Below are 20,008 nucleotides of genomic sequence, written 5' to 3' on the forward strand. Positions count from 1 at the left end.
ATGGTGACAATATGTGTCTCTAAGAAGAAGCAAAGTGTAATATAATCAACATGTGGAAGGTAAACAACACAGCTGAGAGAAAGGGGGAGGAGCTGCGTCTCACAGGCGGAGCTTAGTTCAACCAGGTGTTTTGCACAGCTGAATGGTTGCCACGGAGATCAAAGGATTTCTCAAACCTGCATCAAGGAAACACTCCAGGTTTGTTTTTGATGAGAGAATTACATGATTTTACGTGACACTGCCCCTTTAAGTAACGCTTTTGCCAACTGGACTTTTGTGATGTTGGGATTTTTAAACTAACAGGAAACTTGGCACTGGGTTTCAAAATAAAAGAGGGAGCTAAGAAAATGTCCGTATTGAGCGCGTCAGGAACGTTTCCAGCTGGTGACATTCCTCTGCAGGCTAAAGGAGATGCAGCTATTCCAGTGGGAGGCTGGGAGCCTGCTGCTGGCAGACAGCGGCCCTGATGAAGTCACAAACATCACGACTGTAGTCGACTCCCACTCCCCCCGGGCGGCACAGACGGGGCATTATGTGGCCCGGTACCAGCTGGTACCGCGGGCGCCTCGTCCTCCTCTGGACTTCATTCGCCGCTGCCTCTAGAACCGGGACATGGAACTGAAATCCAAGAAGCAACCTGCGGACGTTCTGCTCGGATGCATCGTCGCCTTCTGCTTTTCCACGCCGTGCTGGGCTCAGAGACGTGAGTACCGACGATGACCTCTGACCTTCAAAACACTACAGATCAAATCTTCTAAAGACCAAAACCTTCTCGGATGAAGCGAAACACCAAATTTACGTTGCTATGTTTTGTCTGAGTTCAGCTAAATTCGGATCAATTCACAATTTCTTTAAATCACTGGAGCTGCATTCTCTTTTTTTAGTGTATATGGTTCACTGCAAAAACACAAAACCTTACCAAGTATTTTCTGTCTATATCTGACTTCACTGTAAATACGACAAAAGTAAGTCTTCAGCTAAATATATGGGCTGGTTTTAAGCAAATTCAAAAAATTCAGCTCAGTTAAAAAATACTTTATTGATCCCAAAGGGAAATTAAATAATTCAGTTAATATTGATTTTAAAAAACAGATTAGTTATTATTTCATCTGTAACATGGAGACCTGGTGTAACCTACCAGTGGAACTGGTACAGTTTTAAAATCAATATTAAGGAATTATTAAAACAGTTGTAAGTTAGTTTTGTCTTATTTCTAGTGCAGTAAGATATTTGTGCTAAAAGTAAATTATTTTATTTCTAACACATTTTTACATTTTAAAAGTGAAATAATCTAACAGCTTTTTTCTTAAAAAGCATTTTTAAGAAAACATTTATTTTCTACTGAACAAACTTTTTGGCCCCAATTTAGCTCCATAGAAAAACACTAAAATTTGAACCAAGTTAAACAGAATTAAATCCTTTATAGAGGATTGATTATTTATTGGGGATTAATTTGATCAGTTTGGTTTGGAAAAAACATTGATGCATCTTTTCATACTGGTTCTGCTGTTTACTGGTTCTGATGTTTACTGGTTCTGTTCTTTACTGGTTATGACGTTTACTGGTTCTGTTCTTTACTGGTTCTGCTGTTTACTGGTTCTGCTGTTTACTGGTTCTGATGTTTACTGGTTCTGATGTTTACTGGTTCTGTTCTTTACTGGTTATGACGTTTACTGGTTCTGTTCTTTACTGGTTCTGCTGTTTACTGGTTCTGCTGTTTACTGGTTCTGATGTTTACTGGTTCTGTTCTTTACTGGTTATGACGTTTACTGGTTCTGTTGTTTACTGGTTCTGCTCTTTACTGGTTCTGCTGTTTACTGGTTCTGCTCTTTACTGGTTCTGTTGTTTACTGGTTCTGCTCTTTACTGGTTCTGCTGTTTACTGGTTCTGCTCTTTACTGGTTCTGCTCTTTACTGGTTCTGCTGTTTACTGGTTATGACGTTGACTGGTTCTAACGTTTACTGGTTCTGATGTTTACTGGTTCTGTTGTTTACTGGTTCTGTTGTTTACTGGTTCTGCTGTTTACTGGTTCTGCTCTTTACTGGTTCTGCTGTTTACTGGTTCTGATGTTTACTGGTTCTGTTCTTTACTGGTTATGACGTTTACTGGTTCTGTTCTTTACTGGTTCTGCTGTTTACTGGTTATGACGTTTACTGGTTCTGCTCTTTACTGGTTCTGTTGTTTACTGGTTCTGCTCTTTACTGGTTCTACTGTTTACTGGTTCTGCTCTTTACTGGTTCTGCTGTTTACTGGTTCTGCCGTTTACTGGTTTTGATGTTTACTGGTTCTGCTTTTTACTGGTTCTGATGTTTACTGGTTCTGATGTTTACTGGTTCTGCTGTTTACTGGTTCTAATATTTACTGGTTCTAATATTTACTGGTTCTGCTGTATACTTTTTCTAACATTTACTGGTTCTGCTTTTTACTGGTTCTAACATTTACTGGTTCTGCTGTATACTGGTTCTAATATTTACTGGTTCTGCTGTATACTGGTTCTAACATTTACTGGTTCTGCTTTTGACTGGTTTTGATGTTTACTGGTTTTGCCGTTTACTGGTTTTGATGTTTACTGGTTCTGCTTTTTACTGGTTCTGCTTTTTACTGGTTCTGGTCCCGTTCCCAGTCTGCACGGTGCCGCCCGGCCCGGTAACCATCCCTGAAAACAACACGGCCGACATCCAGGTGGTGAAGATCATCTCCAGCAGCGATGCGACTCTGAGCGTCTCGGTGAACCCGGAGGATCTGTTCTACGTCAAAGGCAACGTCCTGATGGTGAAGAAAGGCCTGGATTACGAGGTAATAACAATAATAATCCCCTGGATTATCAGGTAATAACAATAATCCTCCCAGATTATGAGGTGATAGTAATAAAACCTTTTCACAGTTTGGTAAATGTACAGTAATCAGAGTAGGTAACCAGCAGTGTTCTGGTGTTCCCAGTCCCTTTCCAGTCCCACTCTGGTGGTTTGGGTGAAGTGCAGCAAAGCCGGCTCCAGTTCTGTGAGTAAAACCAACAACACGCTAAATGTTCCCTGTTCTGGCTCAGCCGGCGCTGAACTTTACATCCTCCAGAACTAGCTGTTCATCTCCTCTGCAGGTGAACGAGTCTGTGGAGGTTCTGGTGGAAAACGTGAACGATAATCCTCCGAACTTCGCCCAGAACCACTACGTTCTGGACGTGAACGAGGTGGACGGAGTTTTTCTGCGACGTGTTGGTAAAACGTTTCGGCTCTAACTCTTGTGTTCCTGCAGCTCGCTCCAGTGAACTCCAGCGTCGGACTCATAGAAGCAACGGATGTTGATTCAGAGCCGCTTTATTATCGCTTAGAGTTTCCAACTGTAAGGTTTCCTCCATTATTAATGTTTTTAGTATTATTCATTTAACTAAATTAGTATTTGTACCTTTACATTTCTTTCCTCTGTCTTCTTCTGGTTATTTGTGTCAACATTGTGGATTAAATCACTGGCATATTGCTGCATATAAACACATTATTTTGTGCTGCATTAAGAGGGAAATAAAATGCTAATTAAAGGTGCAGAATGTAACTTTATTAAAATGTTTTTTATATATTATATATATATCTTGAGCAACACCACACACGATAGTGATTGACAGCGCTAAGACCCACCTCCTGGCTCTGATTGGTTCTCTAAAGTTACATACTGTACCTTTAATGCTGTAAAGTAACAACATTTCTGAAAACAGGAGATGTTGTCACAATCCGTCAGATTTGGAAAATTATCCAGCTGAGAAGTGAAAAGCTGATGGACTCCTCAGTGCTGGAGTAAATCAAACTGTGCTTTAAACAATTTGTTATTATGATTATTATTATTTTGGTCTTACTAGTCCTGACAGATTTCAGCTGGTTTTTCATTCTCCTTAAAGGTGTAAAATGATTGGAAATAATTGATCTTTCTTACTTATCCTTCTCACCGACAATATTAGACACAAATTTCTCAGGACAAATATTTCCGTCTGGAGAACATCAACACACCAAAGATCCTTGTGAAAAGCCTCCTGGACTACGATGTGGTGCAGAAGATCTCTCTGGTGTTGCACGTTCAGGTACAGGAAGGACGTTCGTCTGTTTTTCTTTTCGTTTGCTCCCTGACGTTTATCTTCCTCTCCCAGGACACGTTCAACGGTTCGGCCTCCAACGAGCCGTTCTTCACCTCCGTGGCCACGATCACGGTCCAGGTGAGGGACGTGGACAACCGGCCGCCCTGGTTCCAGCCGTGTCTCAGGACAAGCTTAGGACTGGCCAAGCTTTGCGTCAGCGGCGGCTACAGAGGCAAAGTCAACCTGACCGAGAAGGAAGTGAGTTTGTGCAGCAAATGTCAAAGCTAGACGCAGTCTTATAATATCACAACATCTCTATTTAAAACTAAAAATCTACAAATGTTTACTTTTCTTGTGTTTTTTTTACCCAAACTTTAAGATATGATGTTTGGGTCACAAAATATCACAACTTGGAAAAACCAGGCCACTGTCTTTTTGTGGGTGACTATTACTGTCCAGAACATTTGTAGCGCTTGTACAAAATGTAAAATAATTTTGTCTCTAATGTTAAATTATCATAAGACTTTACACAAAAAACAAAACAAAAAAATTAAAAAACTAACAAATTTGAACTTAGTTCATTTGACAGGGTTAGAACTAAAATCTGAAACAAAATGTGAGAAACATACATTAAAATCAAAATTCTTTAATTTCAATCTGCAGATCGTATAGTGGTGTGATTTTCTTTTTTTAGTTTTTAATATTTGTAAAATATGATGAAGTTTGACTCTAACTTTAGCGACCCGCTAAAACGGAAGCAGTAAGTTGTTTATTTTAGCAAAAGGCCGACTGTCACTGATGATTTAATTAACTTTCTATATCATATCTACTGTGAAAAAATGTGATTATACTGACAATATTTGATTAGGATCCAGAATCTGATCTGTAATTTAGTTTGATTCTGAGATCGTAAATGAAACCAGACTGATTTAAAACACAGGAAGGCCCGTTGGTTCTGGAGCCCGGCCCGGTTTTCGCCAGAGATGGAGACAGGAACCGCAGCGAGCCGATCAGCTACAGGATGTTACGAGGTTAGACACAAGAGACTAACATGTGTTTATTTTTATTTTCTCAGGTCTCATCTTTTGACCTGATAACTTTATAAAAAGTGTCTAATTTATTATTCATTGAGAAGAATTAACAGTTCTGAGGTTAAAAACTTACAAAATATCATTTCTTTTTTTATACATAATGTATATAGATACATAAGAATCTCATGGTATCACACTGAATTGTAAGTAAAAATATGTCAACGTTTTCATTTTTCCCTGTTTTGGAGGTGTTTACTGAATATAATAATAAACATTTTGACAACTTCTCTCATCTATTTAAAGTATCAAACTGGTAAAAATATTTAATGGTGTTAAATTTGACCTAAATGAAGTTAATAAATTAAAATTTATAACCTACGTTAACCATGAACCAACCCCAATTCTAAAGCAAAACTATCCAGATGAGTAAATAAACAGAAATTAGTTTTGGTTTCTTGTCTTGATCAGAAATTTCAGGAAAATATCTTTACATAAATATGTTTCATTCAGGAATTAGATTTAGTACAACCAAATAAAACAAAAAATTAAGAAGCTAAAAACGTGGCAGCTGGCAGCTAGCTTAGTAAGTGCTAAGCTAGCATTTACAGCTAGCTTAGTAAATGCTAAGCTAGCTGGCATTTACTATTTCTCTAGATTTAAAAACAATTTAAGTCAGCTCATTAAATATGACAAAAGTTATTAGTTCATTACTTAAAGAAAAACAATAAACTTGTTTTTTTTTAAGTACACTAATGTTTCAAAAGATTTAAAAAAAAGAATCCAGAGTTTAACAATTAGCTTTAGCTCATTAGCTTAGGAGCTACTAGCCAAAATCTTTATTTTTCTCAATATTTTCATGAATACATCTGTACAATTATCTTTTGGTATATAAAAAAACAGTCATAAGTTTTATTAGTTTTGTTATATTTGAATTTTTAGGGAAGTTTTAGATTTTTTTGTGATTTATGTTTTCTTTCATCATCAGGAAATGAAGGGAATATTTTCCAAATTGATGAAGACACAGGGAACATTACAATGACCAAAGCTGCAGATATCGTTGGCCCAATCATTCTGACAATCCTGGTAAAACCGGGAAAAAAAACAAAATTTTTCTAGAAATCATATTAAAAACATCCAACAATGGGAAGCTCTGATTTTGAACAAGTTTTCCTCCGTCAGGCTTCGCAGGTGAACAACAGGGATCAGTTTGCAGTGACTCAGGTGACCATAGAGGTGATGAAGAAGAGCAGGAACCCTCCGCGCTTTGAGAAAGAGCGATTCGAGGGATTCATCTACAGCAACTCCATTCCAGAGAGCATGATACTCCGAGACCGGACCACCAACAGACCCTTCAGGGTCCGAGCCCGCGACGAAGACTTCGCAAGTGTAAGTGACCCCCATTCACACAAACTCCTTAAAGTCTGCTTTAATAAATATAATGTGGCATAAAAATAAACCAAAAGCCAAGTCCAATAAAGTGTGTTTTACAGAATGTTCTTCCAAAATAGATTCATGCTAGTAAACAAAACAGGTGCAGCTAGTTTTATTTTAGCTTTATTTGTTGTTTATTCCATTTTTATAAATTGACACAATTTGATAAACTCTTAAAAAAGAAAGTGATACAGGAGAGAGTGATGCAGTGTATAGTGTCTTCAGTCAGAGGCTTTCTCAAAACCACGGTGATACAGACTGCTACAGGAGATCCTTCTTGCCCACAAATTAAATTTACAGTCTAGTTAAATCCTGATGTTTCATGGATAATTAACGCCTTTGTTTGGTGTTTTTGGTGTCAGGGTCTGAACCCGGACATGAAGTATGAGGTTCAGTACAGCAGCTACGTCAACGTGACTCCCGACGGCTTCGTGATCCTGAAGAGAGTGGTGAAGACGGAGTCCTTCGCCCTTCAGGTGACCCACGGATCCACCGCGGCTGTAACGGCCAATGTAGAGGAGTGCATTCCTGCCAAAAAAGTCAGAAATTTTTAGATTAATCTCAGAAGGTTTGTAGAAAAAAAGCACTTTTGAATTGGAAAAGTAAAAAAAAAAAAAGAAGCTAGAAAAACTCACATTTTGATAAATTTTTCTCAGATATTTTAGAAAAAACTTGGAAATTTCTGAGACTGTTGAAACTCAGAAATGTCCATTTTTATTTCTAGAAAATTTCAGTTTCTAAAAGCAAATTTGCAACTTTTCTAACTAACTATTCATGTCTTCTTTTCTAGAATTTTTCTGATTTTATTCTGGCACATTTGCAACTTTTCGATCAGAGAAATGTCAGCGTTTTTTTTCTAGAAAATTTGAGACCACTCAAAATTATTGAGTTTTTTTAGTTTTTCTAGTAATTTTACCATTTTTCAAACTCAGAAATTGCCAAGTTTTCTCTAGAAAATTTCTGTTTTTCCAGCAATTTTTCAACTTTTCAAACTCAGAACGTTGTACTTTTTTCTAGATAATTTATGAGATTTTTCCAGAAATTTTCTGAGATTGTTTTGCCGCAAACGTAGTGGCGCCAATAAGCCGTCGTACTGACCAGCTCGTTGCTGCCAGGAGACTCTTTGCTCCATCTTGTTGTGACTGTAAATGTTGTGGCTGCAGCTCAGAGCCGTGGATTCGGTCACAGGAGAGTTTGGGACTGCAGCGCTCTCTGTTCAAGTCATACCTGGTAACACAGAAGTACTGAAAGTTCAGCTCTGGTTTTATCTGGAATGAATCTCTGAGCCCTCGCCCGTGTTTGTCTGCAGCCGTGGCCGTCCCGTCTCCGTCGAACATCGGCTATCGGCCCGGCGACATGGCGCTGCTCGGTCTCATCATGGCGGCTCTCCTGGTTCTCTCCCTCATCGTGATTGGCTTCTTGATTTCCCGCCTGTGGAAGGAAAACACGAGTCTCGAGAAAATTTGTGAGGTCAGTTTGCTAAATCCAAAAGACAGAAGAACTGTGAAAAATCCTCCCAGGCGTTTTCCTCACACTTTGTTCTCCAGGGTTTCTGAAATGTTTCTTTGCTTTTTCTGTCCTCAAACTAAAACTCAAAGATTTGGCCCGCTGGAAGCAAAATATAAAACTTTCGCAGAATAGAAAATAAAACAATAAAGATTAATATACTGGTCACTGGACCTAAATCCTGTGGAAAACATTTCTGTAGAAGAGACAAAAAAATCTAAATGTGCGATTTTTCTTTCACTTAATAAATAAATGTTCCCAATTTTACAACGAGGTACAAGGCATGGTGAGTAAATAAAAGTAAAATTACAAGATTCAAGTTATAAAATTACAAGAACAAGGTCACAATATCAGAAGAAGAAAGTCATTATGACTTTATTGTTCTGAGTTTGTTCTCATATTACATTATTATTATAGTATAACTTTATGGTATTATTGACTATTCCCGTAATATTATGACTTATTGTATGACTTTATTCTTATATGACTATTTTTGTTAAACTTTGACTTTAATCTCTTTCTACTGTGACTGTTTTTATAATTTTGACTATTCTTGTAATACAACTCAAAACATGACTTTATCCTCATGGTATTGACTAAGTTCTCATACAAATTAATTTTATTTTTTCTTCGTATGGTCCCAATACTCTGCTGTACAGTTTGAAGGTTTTTAAAATTCTGCTTTAAAAAGTTGAATTTATTTTTACCAATATTGTGGAGAGGTTAACGCGGGGCCCCTGTGTTGACCCCTGCAGTGCCTGGGTCCCTGCCTGCGGTCCGACCGGCCTCGGTCCGGACACAGAGACTCCCTCCAGTTCACCAACGACGGATTCCAGAACGAGGCCGACCCGAGCCGAGGCAAACGCTGGAACAACGTGCTGCCCCGGCGCAGCACCTTCCCCCAGCCCCGGAGCCGCATCCTGCCCCTGGAGAGGCGGAGCCGCCACTGCTCCACCTGCGGCGTCTACGCCAACCACGTCACCAAGGGGAGCCCGTCTGTGCGGAGGAGCAGGAGCGACGGCGACGAGTACGGCATGAGGTCCATCCTGTCCAAGCAGCGCCGCAAGGAGGGGCAGAAGACGGTGTGGTTCAAGGAGAGCGAGGACTCCTCGGACATCGAAGTGGAGATCATCCCCGACTCGGTGGGCCGGGTGGAGGAGGAGACGGAGGAGGAGCTGGAGGTGGAGATGGAGGGGGTGGTGAGAGACCCCGCCGCCCCGCTCAGAGACCCGGAGACGGAGCGGGAGAACCAGAGCGACGAGCCGGATCCGGTAGACGGCTCGGAGGAGAAGGAGCAGGAGCGCTGAGGTCAGAGGTCAGACTGAGCTGAACGTTGCTGGTTTTATGATACAGTTCAGACTCTGGTCCAGCAGTTCCAGGACGGCGTTCCCAGGATTCCCTGAGCTGCTTCCAAACAGGAACCCACAGATCGGAGCAGCTTTTATCCGGAGGTCCGGAAATGCGGCGTCACCGACTGGGACCAGAAACTCTCGTTGGCGAGTTCAAGATAACCTGGGACGCCCGTTTCCTCAAAGTGTTGGGAGACAATTTTTATAATAAAAGACAAAACAAAAAAAAGGAGTTGAAGGATTTATGGCAAAAAACAGTCAACTAAACATTTCCCGTTAACAGTCTAAAATGATTGCGTGTTAAATTGGTGTGTAATTTTTTCCCTATTTTGATTCAGTTTTTAAGGCAGCAGAAAAATAAATTCCTAATTCATTATACAAATGATTTGATGCTTTTTTCCTGAGTTAAAATCAAATATTAGAATGTTTGTTGTGACTAAAGTGAAACATTAAAAACAAATGTGCAGAGAAACTGAAAATAATTCCACGTTGGGCGCCATTTTGTTGGGAGTTCATCAGTAGGAAAAATATAAAGATAAAATCCCCAAAAAGCAGTTAGGGTGAGTTCTGGGCAGACCCGCTGGGCCAACCTCCAGTTCGGTTGTCTGGACAGCTTTGGTTCAGTTGCAGTAACTCTGGTTCGGTTCTAATGCACATGTGAACGCCAAGCAGACCAGAGATCGCTCCAAAAGCAGGAAGTGGAATACAGCGCTGGGGGAGAAATGGCTCATCCTCTGAACAAATACCAGGTTATTCAAACATCTGAACAGAACCAGAACACAATATGTTCTTTTAAAAAAAAAATTTATTGAGCCCAATCACCTTGATAAAAACATCAGTAGTAAAACCGCCTTCCATTTAAAACATTTTAAAACAAATCCCTGATTAAGACGGAAAAGAAAATTACTTGGATGTCTCAAAAAGCAGAATCGATGCCGTAGCACAACTCATTGCATCCAGGTTCTGCTTCACGCTCCATCAGAACCGGTCCAGACTCCACAGCAGTGCATGTTTGCTCTAAAGTCTATGGTTAGGTACATTTTGATCACAGAAACAGGAGACAAGCAGCTCAGATCCGGAGCGTTGTGTTCAGCTTGCAGTCCAGGTGCAGGATGCGTCTTTTTACTTGGACTTGGCGAAGCCGACCCGGTTGTTCTGGCGGTCGAACACTGTGTAGTACTGACCGATGAAAACGTCTCCCAGGATCCACAGCGGCCCGGCGGGGGGAGGGATGTCCAACGCCATGAAGCCGCTCAGACAGATCGTCTTCCCAGCCTGACTCTCCTGCAGGACGAAGGGCAAAATGTTACCGTTACGCTTCCCTGAACGCGTTACCATGGGTCTATACAAAACATGCTCAATACATTTTTTGTGCAAACTCATTTTTAGATGATAACTTAGTTTGTTCATCCTTCCAGAATGAGTCGTTTTAGGACCTCATGATACTTTAGATCCAAATGAGCTGCTGCTGGCCACGCCCCCCAACTCAACTCACACCTTAAAATGGCTGCAAACAGATGAGCTATCATGCAACTGTACATCTTTGTTAAGGAGGCTCCACTTCTGCTTTTCAAACAAGAATGCAAGAAGTTATTCCTGGATGGTAACTCAACACATGACCTTTCCAGCAGCCATTGTACAGCGCATAGAACTATAAAACTAGCTGACCAAACATGCTGGAGCTCCACTTGGGTTGCTATGTGATGGGTGGAACTCAACTGGGGTTGCTAGGCAACGGGCAGTGCCTGGTGATTTGTGATGTTACATTCTTTTTTTAAAGGTTTTGTTGGCTCTAGTTGCCTTTATTTGAAAGTAGTTTGACAGGAAACAGGGTAATCAGAGAGAGGGAAGACATGCGGCAAACGTCGCCAGGCCGGGAATCGAACCCACGACCACCGCTACAAGGACTAAGGCCTCAACGTGGGTCATGCTTTGCCCCTGCGCCACCACAGCACCCGTGATGTTACATTCTAGAGGTTTTTGAAACATCAAATAACATTAACTTATAGCTAAAAAAGTTATTTTAAAGCATTTGGGCTGTTTTTAGAAGCAGTAGAAACAAACGTGGAAGAACAAAAGTTGTGCAAATGTGAATTTTGCATAATAGGTCCCCTTTAATGAACTGTGAGTAAATCTGACAGAAGGAGCAGAACAACTTCTCTCTCCAACAGACCTGCCTCCTCAGCTTCAGAGCTGCACTTGTTCTGCTTTTAATGATTCAGAGTCAATGTGTTTGGTACCATCGCCCCCTGCTGGTTCACTCACCTTGAGGATGTACTGGTCTCCAGTCAGACTGTAGGTCTGTCCGCCGATGTTGAAGGTGATGATGGGCAGCGTTGGGACCTTTTCACAGGGCACCATGTACTGAAAGACATTAAAATAAAAAATGTTTATTGGTCAGAAGGCAAAATTCTTTTTTCACAAAGTTTAGACTTTTTAATTTAATGAATTTTGTGGCCTGCCAGTGGTTTAAATTTGCCAGTTTTAGCCTCCAAAACAGAAAAATAAAGATAAAAATATTGGTTTAGATCCAAACCTAAAATAAACAGAGAGTCTGTGGAAAGAGTACTTCAAGCCTCTAAAGTTCTCAGAGGCTTGACGTGTTTTACAGACATGAAAGCGAAGAATTATTCTCCTAACATGTCTCCATTCTGCGTTTATCACATAAAATTCACTGAAACTTGTAACATGACAAAATGTGAAAGGTTAAAGCCGTGGCGTTTCCTCACCTCTCCCTGGATGAGCGGCAACGCGCCGATGGCTTTCTGCAGAGCTTTGACCTCGGCGGCCGGGCCGGTGATCAGAGACGTCCCGGTGTCCACGATGGCCTCACAGCCGCCTTTACACAAACTCAGCTGGCTGCCGATCGTCATCCTGGAACACAACAGAAAATTAAAAACAGAACTTCGCTTTCCCCATCTGACTAGAATAAATAAAGTGCCATAAAATATGAAAATATTTGTTGCATTTCTAAAAAGTCAAAGAGATACTAGTACAAAAACACCAATATTGTAATACAGTTAAGAAAAGCCATTAAACTCATTTTAAACTATAAGCAACGATGCAGCAGCTCCTGATCAGTTTTGAGGTCAAACTTCCAGCTATGTGATCAATAAAATGTAGAAAAGGACAGGGTTACAATAGTTTAGCTTTATTCAGCTGTGAACTTTTGTTCGTCTAATTCTTAGTTTTAGAGTGCTTGTTGGTTTTTATTAGTCAAATATTGTTTAGTTTTTATTAGGTGCAGCAGTTTAAGTTTTTTCTATGCCTTTGTTAATCTTTTTAGCTGCAGAATTAAAAAATGATCAAACTATTGTATTGTGATTATGTAAACATCAATTGGGTAGCAAAGCAGACACAAGGTGCCATTTTCAAAAATTTCACTAATTTATTGTTAAATAACCAACTGACTTCTGTGTTTTCTACCAACTTTTACTGTCACCATTTTGTAGCCTAGCATCGGTGCCGCAATTTGCCGACAGCTGAAAAAAAAGAAAAAAATTCGTAACCAGAAATAGGAAGGGTATTATTTCTGTAATTTCACAATGTTTTAGTTTCATAAATGCAGTTATTGTTTTTTTCCCCCCATTAATCACAGTTTTATTTCAGTTGGAAGGTTTTCTGGGTTTCAGTTTTCGTTGGCTTTGATTAACTATAATAACTTTCTTAAAGAGATCAACCTTCGGTGTGTTCGTCTTAAATGAAGCATAAACAGAAACTGGTTTAGTTTAACTTTGGGGACTGCTGTGCAGGTTTGTGTGACTCTTACCCGTCCATGTGGACCTGCCAGTAGGCCTGCCGGCTGATGTTGACGTAGTGAAAATCTCCACTGTAATATTTCGGGTCGATTCCTCCCAGCAGCAGCTCGCCTCCCGGCTCCGTGTCCGGGTTCCTGAGCAGAACAATTAAAAAAACAAACAAAAAATTATTTCACCAAAATTTATTTAAACAACTTTTCAACTGCAAAGGTCTGTCTGTTTACAGAAACTGCAGGTTTTTAGCTCAAAATTAAATAAGTTATTTCTGTGGCGCCACTAGAGGGAGCTAGTGCAACATCTACTTGCTGAAAGCTGGAGAACAAGGAGCTCAAGATTCTCAGATCTGCATTTATTTTGTTTATATGGGGTTAAGATGTGAACCTGTCCATCTTTAAATCATGATTTCATCACCAGCTGCAGCTTGTTAGAATCTGTAGCAATTTACTGATATATTTAACTTTAAAGTAACATTTCACAGGCTAACAGACAGACAGCCTTTTCTATTAGAGTATTTCTAGAGATGCAATTCTTTGAGTCCAGAGATTCAGTTCTGATTTTTAGGGTTTGTTTTTCAGCATGTAACAGATACAAAAAAATGTTTTTTTTCCATATTTGTTGAAATTGTCACTATGACAGTTTAATAACAGACTCTGAAAAGGCCAACCAAGTCTGTACTTTACATTACTGACCAGCTAGCATACCAAATGGAGCCTTTCATCCATCGTTTGCACATCAAGGTGTTTGATTCCTGTGAAGAAAAACATCCGTCTCACCTGTTCAGGTAGAAGGAGAAGATGTTCTGCTCCACCTTCTTCTGGTTCATGATGTTATCGAACACAGGAGCCACGCCGTCCACAGAGATCCGGGGATACGCCATGCCCAGGATCCCGTCGAACTTAGCTGCGATGAAGGCGATGCCGGGCTGCTTGATGGCTTCGCCGAACAGCTGCTTCTCCACGGCGATGTCGCCGATCTGAGGGGAGAGCCGAGTCAGCGGGTTTCACACGGCAACGACTCGAGTTTCACACGGCCACGCTAGGAAAATATGATTCAATTACGAGAAACAGCCAAAATATGAGAAGTATTAATTCACAAGAAGTCATGATTCACAAAATGGTACAACTTTACTCTCACATGAGTGCATTCTCATATTTAAATTTTTTCATAGCGTGGCCCTGATACTCGCAGTTCTGATCCGATCCGCAGTGGGCGGAGCTTACGGTGCACGTATCCTGGCTGAGGTATCCGGACAAACTGCCAGATCCATACTGGATGGCGAAGGCGGTGCCGTTCTTCACATATGTGCTGGATTTAGCAGAGTTATATTTGTGGTGAAGCACTGAAAGGAAAGCAGATGGTTAAATTCCCGGTTTGTTCCGGGTTTGGCGTCAGAGGAGACGGACTCACGGCAGGCGATGTCCAGCAGGGAGCAGTGAACGGAGGGGACCCACAGGTTGGATGAGCCGGTGTCAAACACCACCATGAAGGACTGGGGAGGCGTGCCCAGACTGATCTCCCCGTAATACTGAGCCTGGTCGGGGAAAACAAGGTCAATCAAGGTCAAACGGAGCAGGCTTAATAATTAATCGGCCAGTTTGACACATTTTCACAGCAGCGGACGACGCGGGTCAAACCGCTACAACATGAAGAGGAACAACAGAAAGGAAACGATTACTCATGACCTCCATCAGATTTCTGCTTCATGTGACCAAACGCTGCGTTTCTGTTGAGTCATGCTCAGAGTTTCTCAAACGCAAAATGGAGAAGTGGATTCAGATTTATTGTACAATTAGTTTTCACTTCTGCTTAAATTTCCCTGAGAGTGGAGAACGCAACTCAGTCTGAAAAAAAGTTTCTCCCTCCAGCAGAATTACCCCTGAAACGCAGCTTATATTCATTTAAAAATAATAATGTTTAAATAGCAAGCTTAAGGCTAAAAATATATGAAGTTGTAACATAACTTGTGATAAAATACTAACAAAGCTTCATTATGAATATTTTAATAAGTGGAAAAAACTTCAACATAAGCTTAAAATAAAACAAAATAGTGCAACTTTAGTTATTTAATAAGATATTAATGTAAAGTTACAATTTGTAATTAAAATAATTACAAATTGTAGTTATTTAGAGTTGAAGTTTTTTTTTAAATACTTCAGAATTAATTGTATTACTTCAACAATAAATACAATTTTGATTTTCTTAAAGGTGGAAGATAAAAATTATAAACCAAAAGACCACAAACTGCCCCAGAGCCACACTTTGGACACCCTTGATCTAAAAGTTGTGATCATCTATTATTCTGCAGCCTGAGAGTAAACAAACCACCCGCTGATGGAGATCAGAAACCGTCACATTTCCCCAGAGTTTCAGCACTTTATCAGGCTTTCTGGAAACGTTGCATAATTCTGCAACAACCGAGCCGTTGTTCTTTCCTCTTGCAGCTCGGCTGAAACAAAACGGCTGAAAGCTTTTCAGGCCGCAGCTTTAGAGAAGCAGACATGCTTACATCCATGTAGTTCTTCAGCGTTTCTGGAGTGGGTTCATTACTGGACGGGAAGCCCAGGTTGTACTTCAGGGAGTGTCTGTCAGCCAGCAGCTCATCGGCTCTTCTTCCCGAGTCGGTCAGTTCGCGTCGGATTGAACGGAATTTCTTCAAGGGAATTCTGAACAAAAAACAGTTTAAAAACAGGTTAAAAGTTTAATTTAGACAATTTAAACAGTTACACTTTACTCCAGTTTCCACAATGAAGCAAAAGCTGAACTGACAGCAACATTTATGCCCAAGAAAACCAAAGATCTGATCTACTTCTGTTATCTACTGCAATAACTTTTTCAAGTAATGTAATGGTAGGATAAGAACACTTACTCAAAGGGCAAACTTTAAATTCTGATGAACATTTAACACTGGAACTGGAAAACATTTTAAATATCCAAAATAAACAAAACAGAAACGACAATAAATTATGAGTTTCTAAACAAAGTTGTCCTTCAAAAAACGGTTCAGTTCAGACAAATTCTCCAGACTGAGGACTTTAATCATCCAGTTTTTGGTAGAAAGAGAAAAACAATAAACCATGCAAATGGAAATGAACCTTTATTGAATTATTGTGACACTTATAAATCTTAGGCTTTCATCTTTTTCTTTAGGATACAAATGCGTCACAAACTTAACTGCAAAATGCAAGAGCAGAAAAGGTGAAATGTGGGCTTCCTAAGACAAACAGAAACTTTCCACAAGGAGGAAAATAAAAATCTATTGGTACAATCTGGTTCACAGCTGACCCAGTTACCACACGCCTAAAAATAGTCAGCTGAAACTTTATTTTCCTCAGTCAGGTGTTGAGTTTTATAGTCACCTCTTAAAACAATAAAGATGATGATCAGTATGAAGACATTTTATTGTTCGGGTTCATGTTTTAAAAGTCAGCCACTCAATAGCAATGTGTAAAACAGTTAGGAAAGACCTTAAAACAGGAATTGTTTAGAAATGTGAGGGTTTTTCTCAGAGTAGAGCTGCTGCTTCGCTGCACCAAAAGGCCTGCAGAAGGTTTCAAGATGCACAGAACTAAAAGTAAACCCCAGCAGAAACAAAGTATATAAATTATTGATTCTGAATTAGGAATAGCTTGGATCAGTGACACTGTGGCCGTTTCTGCTCCCATTGGTGGATTCAGTCACTGGCTGCAACAGTCGCCTCAAGCAAACAGTTGTTAGTAGCTGCTGCAGTTGGTGGTTTTGAGACTTCCTGCCAAGATAAATATGTAGAGAAGTCCATATCTACTTGCTAAATCAGTCATGTTACTCATTTTATTGTGGCAACTTTTGGTTTGACAAGAATAATTTAGCTTTACCGTAAGAGGAGCAGAAAGAGGTTTTAATCCTTTAAAAGTAGCTATGTACACACCAAAGACTATGAGTATTTGAAATGAATCAAAAAATGGAAATTCATCTTAATTTTGTTGTTTTTGTTGTAACGGTTGTTTGGAAAAACATCAGCTGAATGCCTTTTGTTTCAAGGCAGAATATTCTGTCACTTTTATTACCATAAAGATGTGTTTATTGAAAATCAGAATATGCAACTTTATTTGTTTTCAGTATAGATCACAATATTTAATTGTTAAAACTTCACTAAATAATAATTTGATTGTTGTTACCATAGTTACAATGTAAGATGAGTTTAATTTGTGTTTCAACTTCAGTTTGTTTGCAATTACATCTCAGCCAAATAACCAATTATTCTTGATTATTTTAGGCTTAGCCAATTAAACTCGGACTCCTCTTCCAGGTTACACCAAACCTGAACAACATTTGTTGTGTTGTTGGTTTTAACAGGATGTGGGGCCCTGAGCCCCAAAAGGCCTTACTTTGGCCCTAGTTACAGTTTATTCTCATCATTAGTCACAGAAACACATTTTTAATCAGCACACAAGATCTCAGAGTATTATTTCTCAGCTATAATATAATTAAGACCTTTTCTGATCCAACAGTTAATGCTCTTTCAGATTAAAACTTGTGTACCAACATAATCCTTTTAGCAAATTTTGCCAAGACACCCATTTCTAAGTAGGTTCAACTGGGAATAAACCAGGATGCAGACACTGAATTTCCTGGAAAGATTATATAATCTCTTCTGACTTGGATGGTACCATGAGAGGGATGTTGGAGATTCCCATTTGGACCCGGTATCTCAGTAACCTGTCCCTAGACAACCGGAAATGACGCAGGGGATGGACTGATAAAAACCTTCTTGTAGGCGTTTTGCGGCTCTAGTTTGAAAATAAACTCCCGCCCGTTATTGTAAATTCAAAACCATATTTAGTAAAAAATAAACCGAAACAGACTCTCCGCTTACAGAATCTCACCAGCTTGATGTTATTTAATCTACTTTATGCGTTTCTTTGTTGAAACTGTGAGACCAGGTGTCAGCTAACGGCTTCAGCTTCATGTCACGAGATTAGCGGGGCTTGTTGAGGCAAACAGCGGGTCAGGTGATCACAGAGGGAGACATTAGCACACAAACCTCCAAATAAAGCCTAAAAACCGCCATTATGACCGTTAATGCAACACAGGTGACCTTGTGTAAGTTGCTGCTAACGCTGTTAGCTCTAACTTTATAGCTTTTAAGGTCGTTTTAAGCTGACAGACTAAAAGGATTAAACGTTTCTTTGTTTGTTTCTTTGTTGTTTTTTTTACTTACCGAACCAGAGCGTCGTTCGTCAAGGCTAACGCCGCCAACACCAACACGACCAGGCTCCTCATTGTGCCAGAACCGGGACCAGCAGAACCACAATGACTGAGCACTTCGAGCTTGTTGTCGACAAACAGCCGACTTTTATCAGCTGACCCAGTCAGCGTCACGTGCCTCCGGAACAGCACGGTGGTGACGTCACTGACGGTTCTTCTTTTCTTTTTTTTACTTCCTGTTTAAAGCTGAGGAAAAAACCAGGGAAAACAGGAAGGCTAGAAAAACGTACAAAAAATTATGTGATTTAGGATACAACACAATAACAGCGCTAAAACACATTAATCCTATTTTTTTTGTATGAAAAAGCAAACAGACATCAGAATTAGTGAAAATACAGGCACAAAATAAAAATGCCGTTTTCCAAATTTGGAAATATTGTTGAAAGACAATATTTCCAAATTCCAAGTTAGAAAGATTAACTGCAACGACCTTTGACACCTCATTGTGCCGCCAAATTTTTCAACATAATCAAACATTGTAAGAGTAGCACTTCTTCCTTCAACATAATTTTACTCAAGTAAAAGTAAAAAGTAAGAGTAAAGTATTTTCTAAAGAAACTAGTTAAGTACTTGTTAGCTAATAACACTTTATTTGTACAAAATAATCAGATGAAAACATTTAAAATTATGTGCAAATTATGCTATTTTAGAGAGTAAAATCAAAAGGTGCAAATAAAATGATTACAAAATAACCAATTCAGGGAAGAAACATGTTTCCAAACCAATTTTTTTCAACATAAGTTATGAAAACTATGGAAGCCATGAAAGGCAAAAAGAAAAGAGAAAACGTTTTTAAAATTATTTTATTTTATTTTTTCCCATTTTCTTGTTCTGACCAAATTTTTTGTTTCTCTTAATATTAGGGATAAATGAAAACAATTGTAAATGAAAATATTTAAAAGTTTTTTGGGGGATTTGTTTCACCCAGATAGAAACTTCTTGTTTCTTGAAGTGAACTATAATAAATATGGGATTTGCCAAATTTGACTAATTTTGTTTTTCTATTAAGCCTGTATGACTGTAAACAATCACTATATGTCACAAAATGTCGCTAAGATAAAACTCAAATACTTGATGAATTTAAAGAATCAGCCATATGTGGGAAAGCATGATAAAAAATTAATTTACCTACAGAAAACATTATACATTATATCTGACATGTTTGCAGCGAATAGTGGAGAAATACCAACAATATGGGAAAATATATGCAGACATAGAAAAAGGTAGGTATGCATTAGACAAAGCAGCAATTATTCTATATTTTCCATTTATTTATTTAAACAGCCATTGCATATCTGGTAGGATTGTCTTTTCAATATAAAAAAAGCTGCAGAATTAGGTTTATGATCAAGAATTATCCAGGTTAGACAAAAATAATTTCATATTTTATCCAGTAAGGTTTTATCTGTTTTACTGTTGAATCATTTTCTGCTGCATTTTTGTAGTAAGATGAGCAAACAGGTTGTTTGGTGCAGAAAATGAATCCATTATCTACCTTTTCTATTTTAAACATTTTATCTCAAGCACGTTGGGATGTAAATAATTAACCAGTGCCGCTGCAGCTGCAGTTTTTTCAGAGTGAAGCTGTTGCCTTGTAATGCTGAGGACTGAACAGCGAGTGGCTGCCTC

The 20,008-nt window shown here is 39.3% G+C and overlaps 2 protein-coding genes across 2 annotated transcripts; one reads left to right on the plus strand and one right to left on the minus strand.

The window, feature by feature from the left end:
* Nucleotides 1-529: 529 nt before the first annotated feature.
* On the plus strand, nt 530-10,484 carry LOC102227100 (cadherin-related family member 5-like). The gene is made up of 14 exons (XM_005808125.2): nt 530-703; nt 2,624-2,796; nt 2,941-3,000; nt 3,098-3,187; nt 3,253-3,339; nt 3,947-4,066; nt 4,133-4,318; nt 5,001-5,091; nt 6,077-6,174; nt 6,271-6,477; nt 6,885-6,998; nt 7,686-7,752; nt 7,832-7,992; nt 8,784-10,484. Exons 1-14 carry the CDS (start codon nt 613-615, stop codon nt 9,333-9,335), a joined length of 2,097 nt encoding a protein of 698 aa, XP_005808182.1. The 5' UTR covers nt 530-612; the 3' UTR covers nt 9,336-10,484.
* Nucleotides 10,165-18,478, minus strand: ctsd (cathepsin D). The gene is made up of 9 exons (XM_005808104.2): nt 18,333-18,478; nt 15,642-15,798; nt 14,543-14,666; nt 14,356-14,474; nt 13,909-14,108; nt 13,147-13,269; nt 12,107-12,251; nt 11,643-11,741; nt 10,165-10,661 (listed from the first exon to the last, which is right to left on the minus strand). Exons 1-9 carry the CDS (start codon nt 18,392-18,394, stop codon nt 10,500-10,502), a joined length of 1,191 nt encoding a protein of 396 aa, XP_005808161.1. The 5' UTR covers nt 18,395-18,478; the 3' UTR covers nt 10,165-10,499.
* Nucleotides 18,479-20,008: the final 1,530 nt, after the last annotated feature.

This window comes from Xiphophorus maculatus, chromosome 4 (assembly GCF_002775205.1).
Source record: "Xiphophorus maculatus strain JP 163 A chromosome 4, X_maculatus-5.0-male, whole genome shotgun sequence".
Classification (NCBI taxonomy): domain Eukaryota; kingdom Metazoa; phylum Chordata; class Actinopteri; order Cyprinodontiformes; family Poeciliidae; genus Xiphophorus; species Xiphophorus maculatus.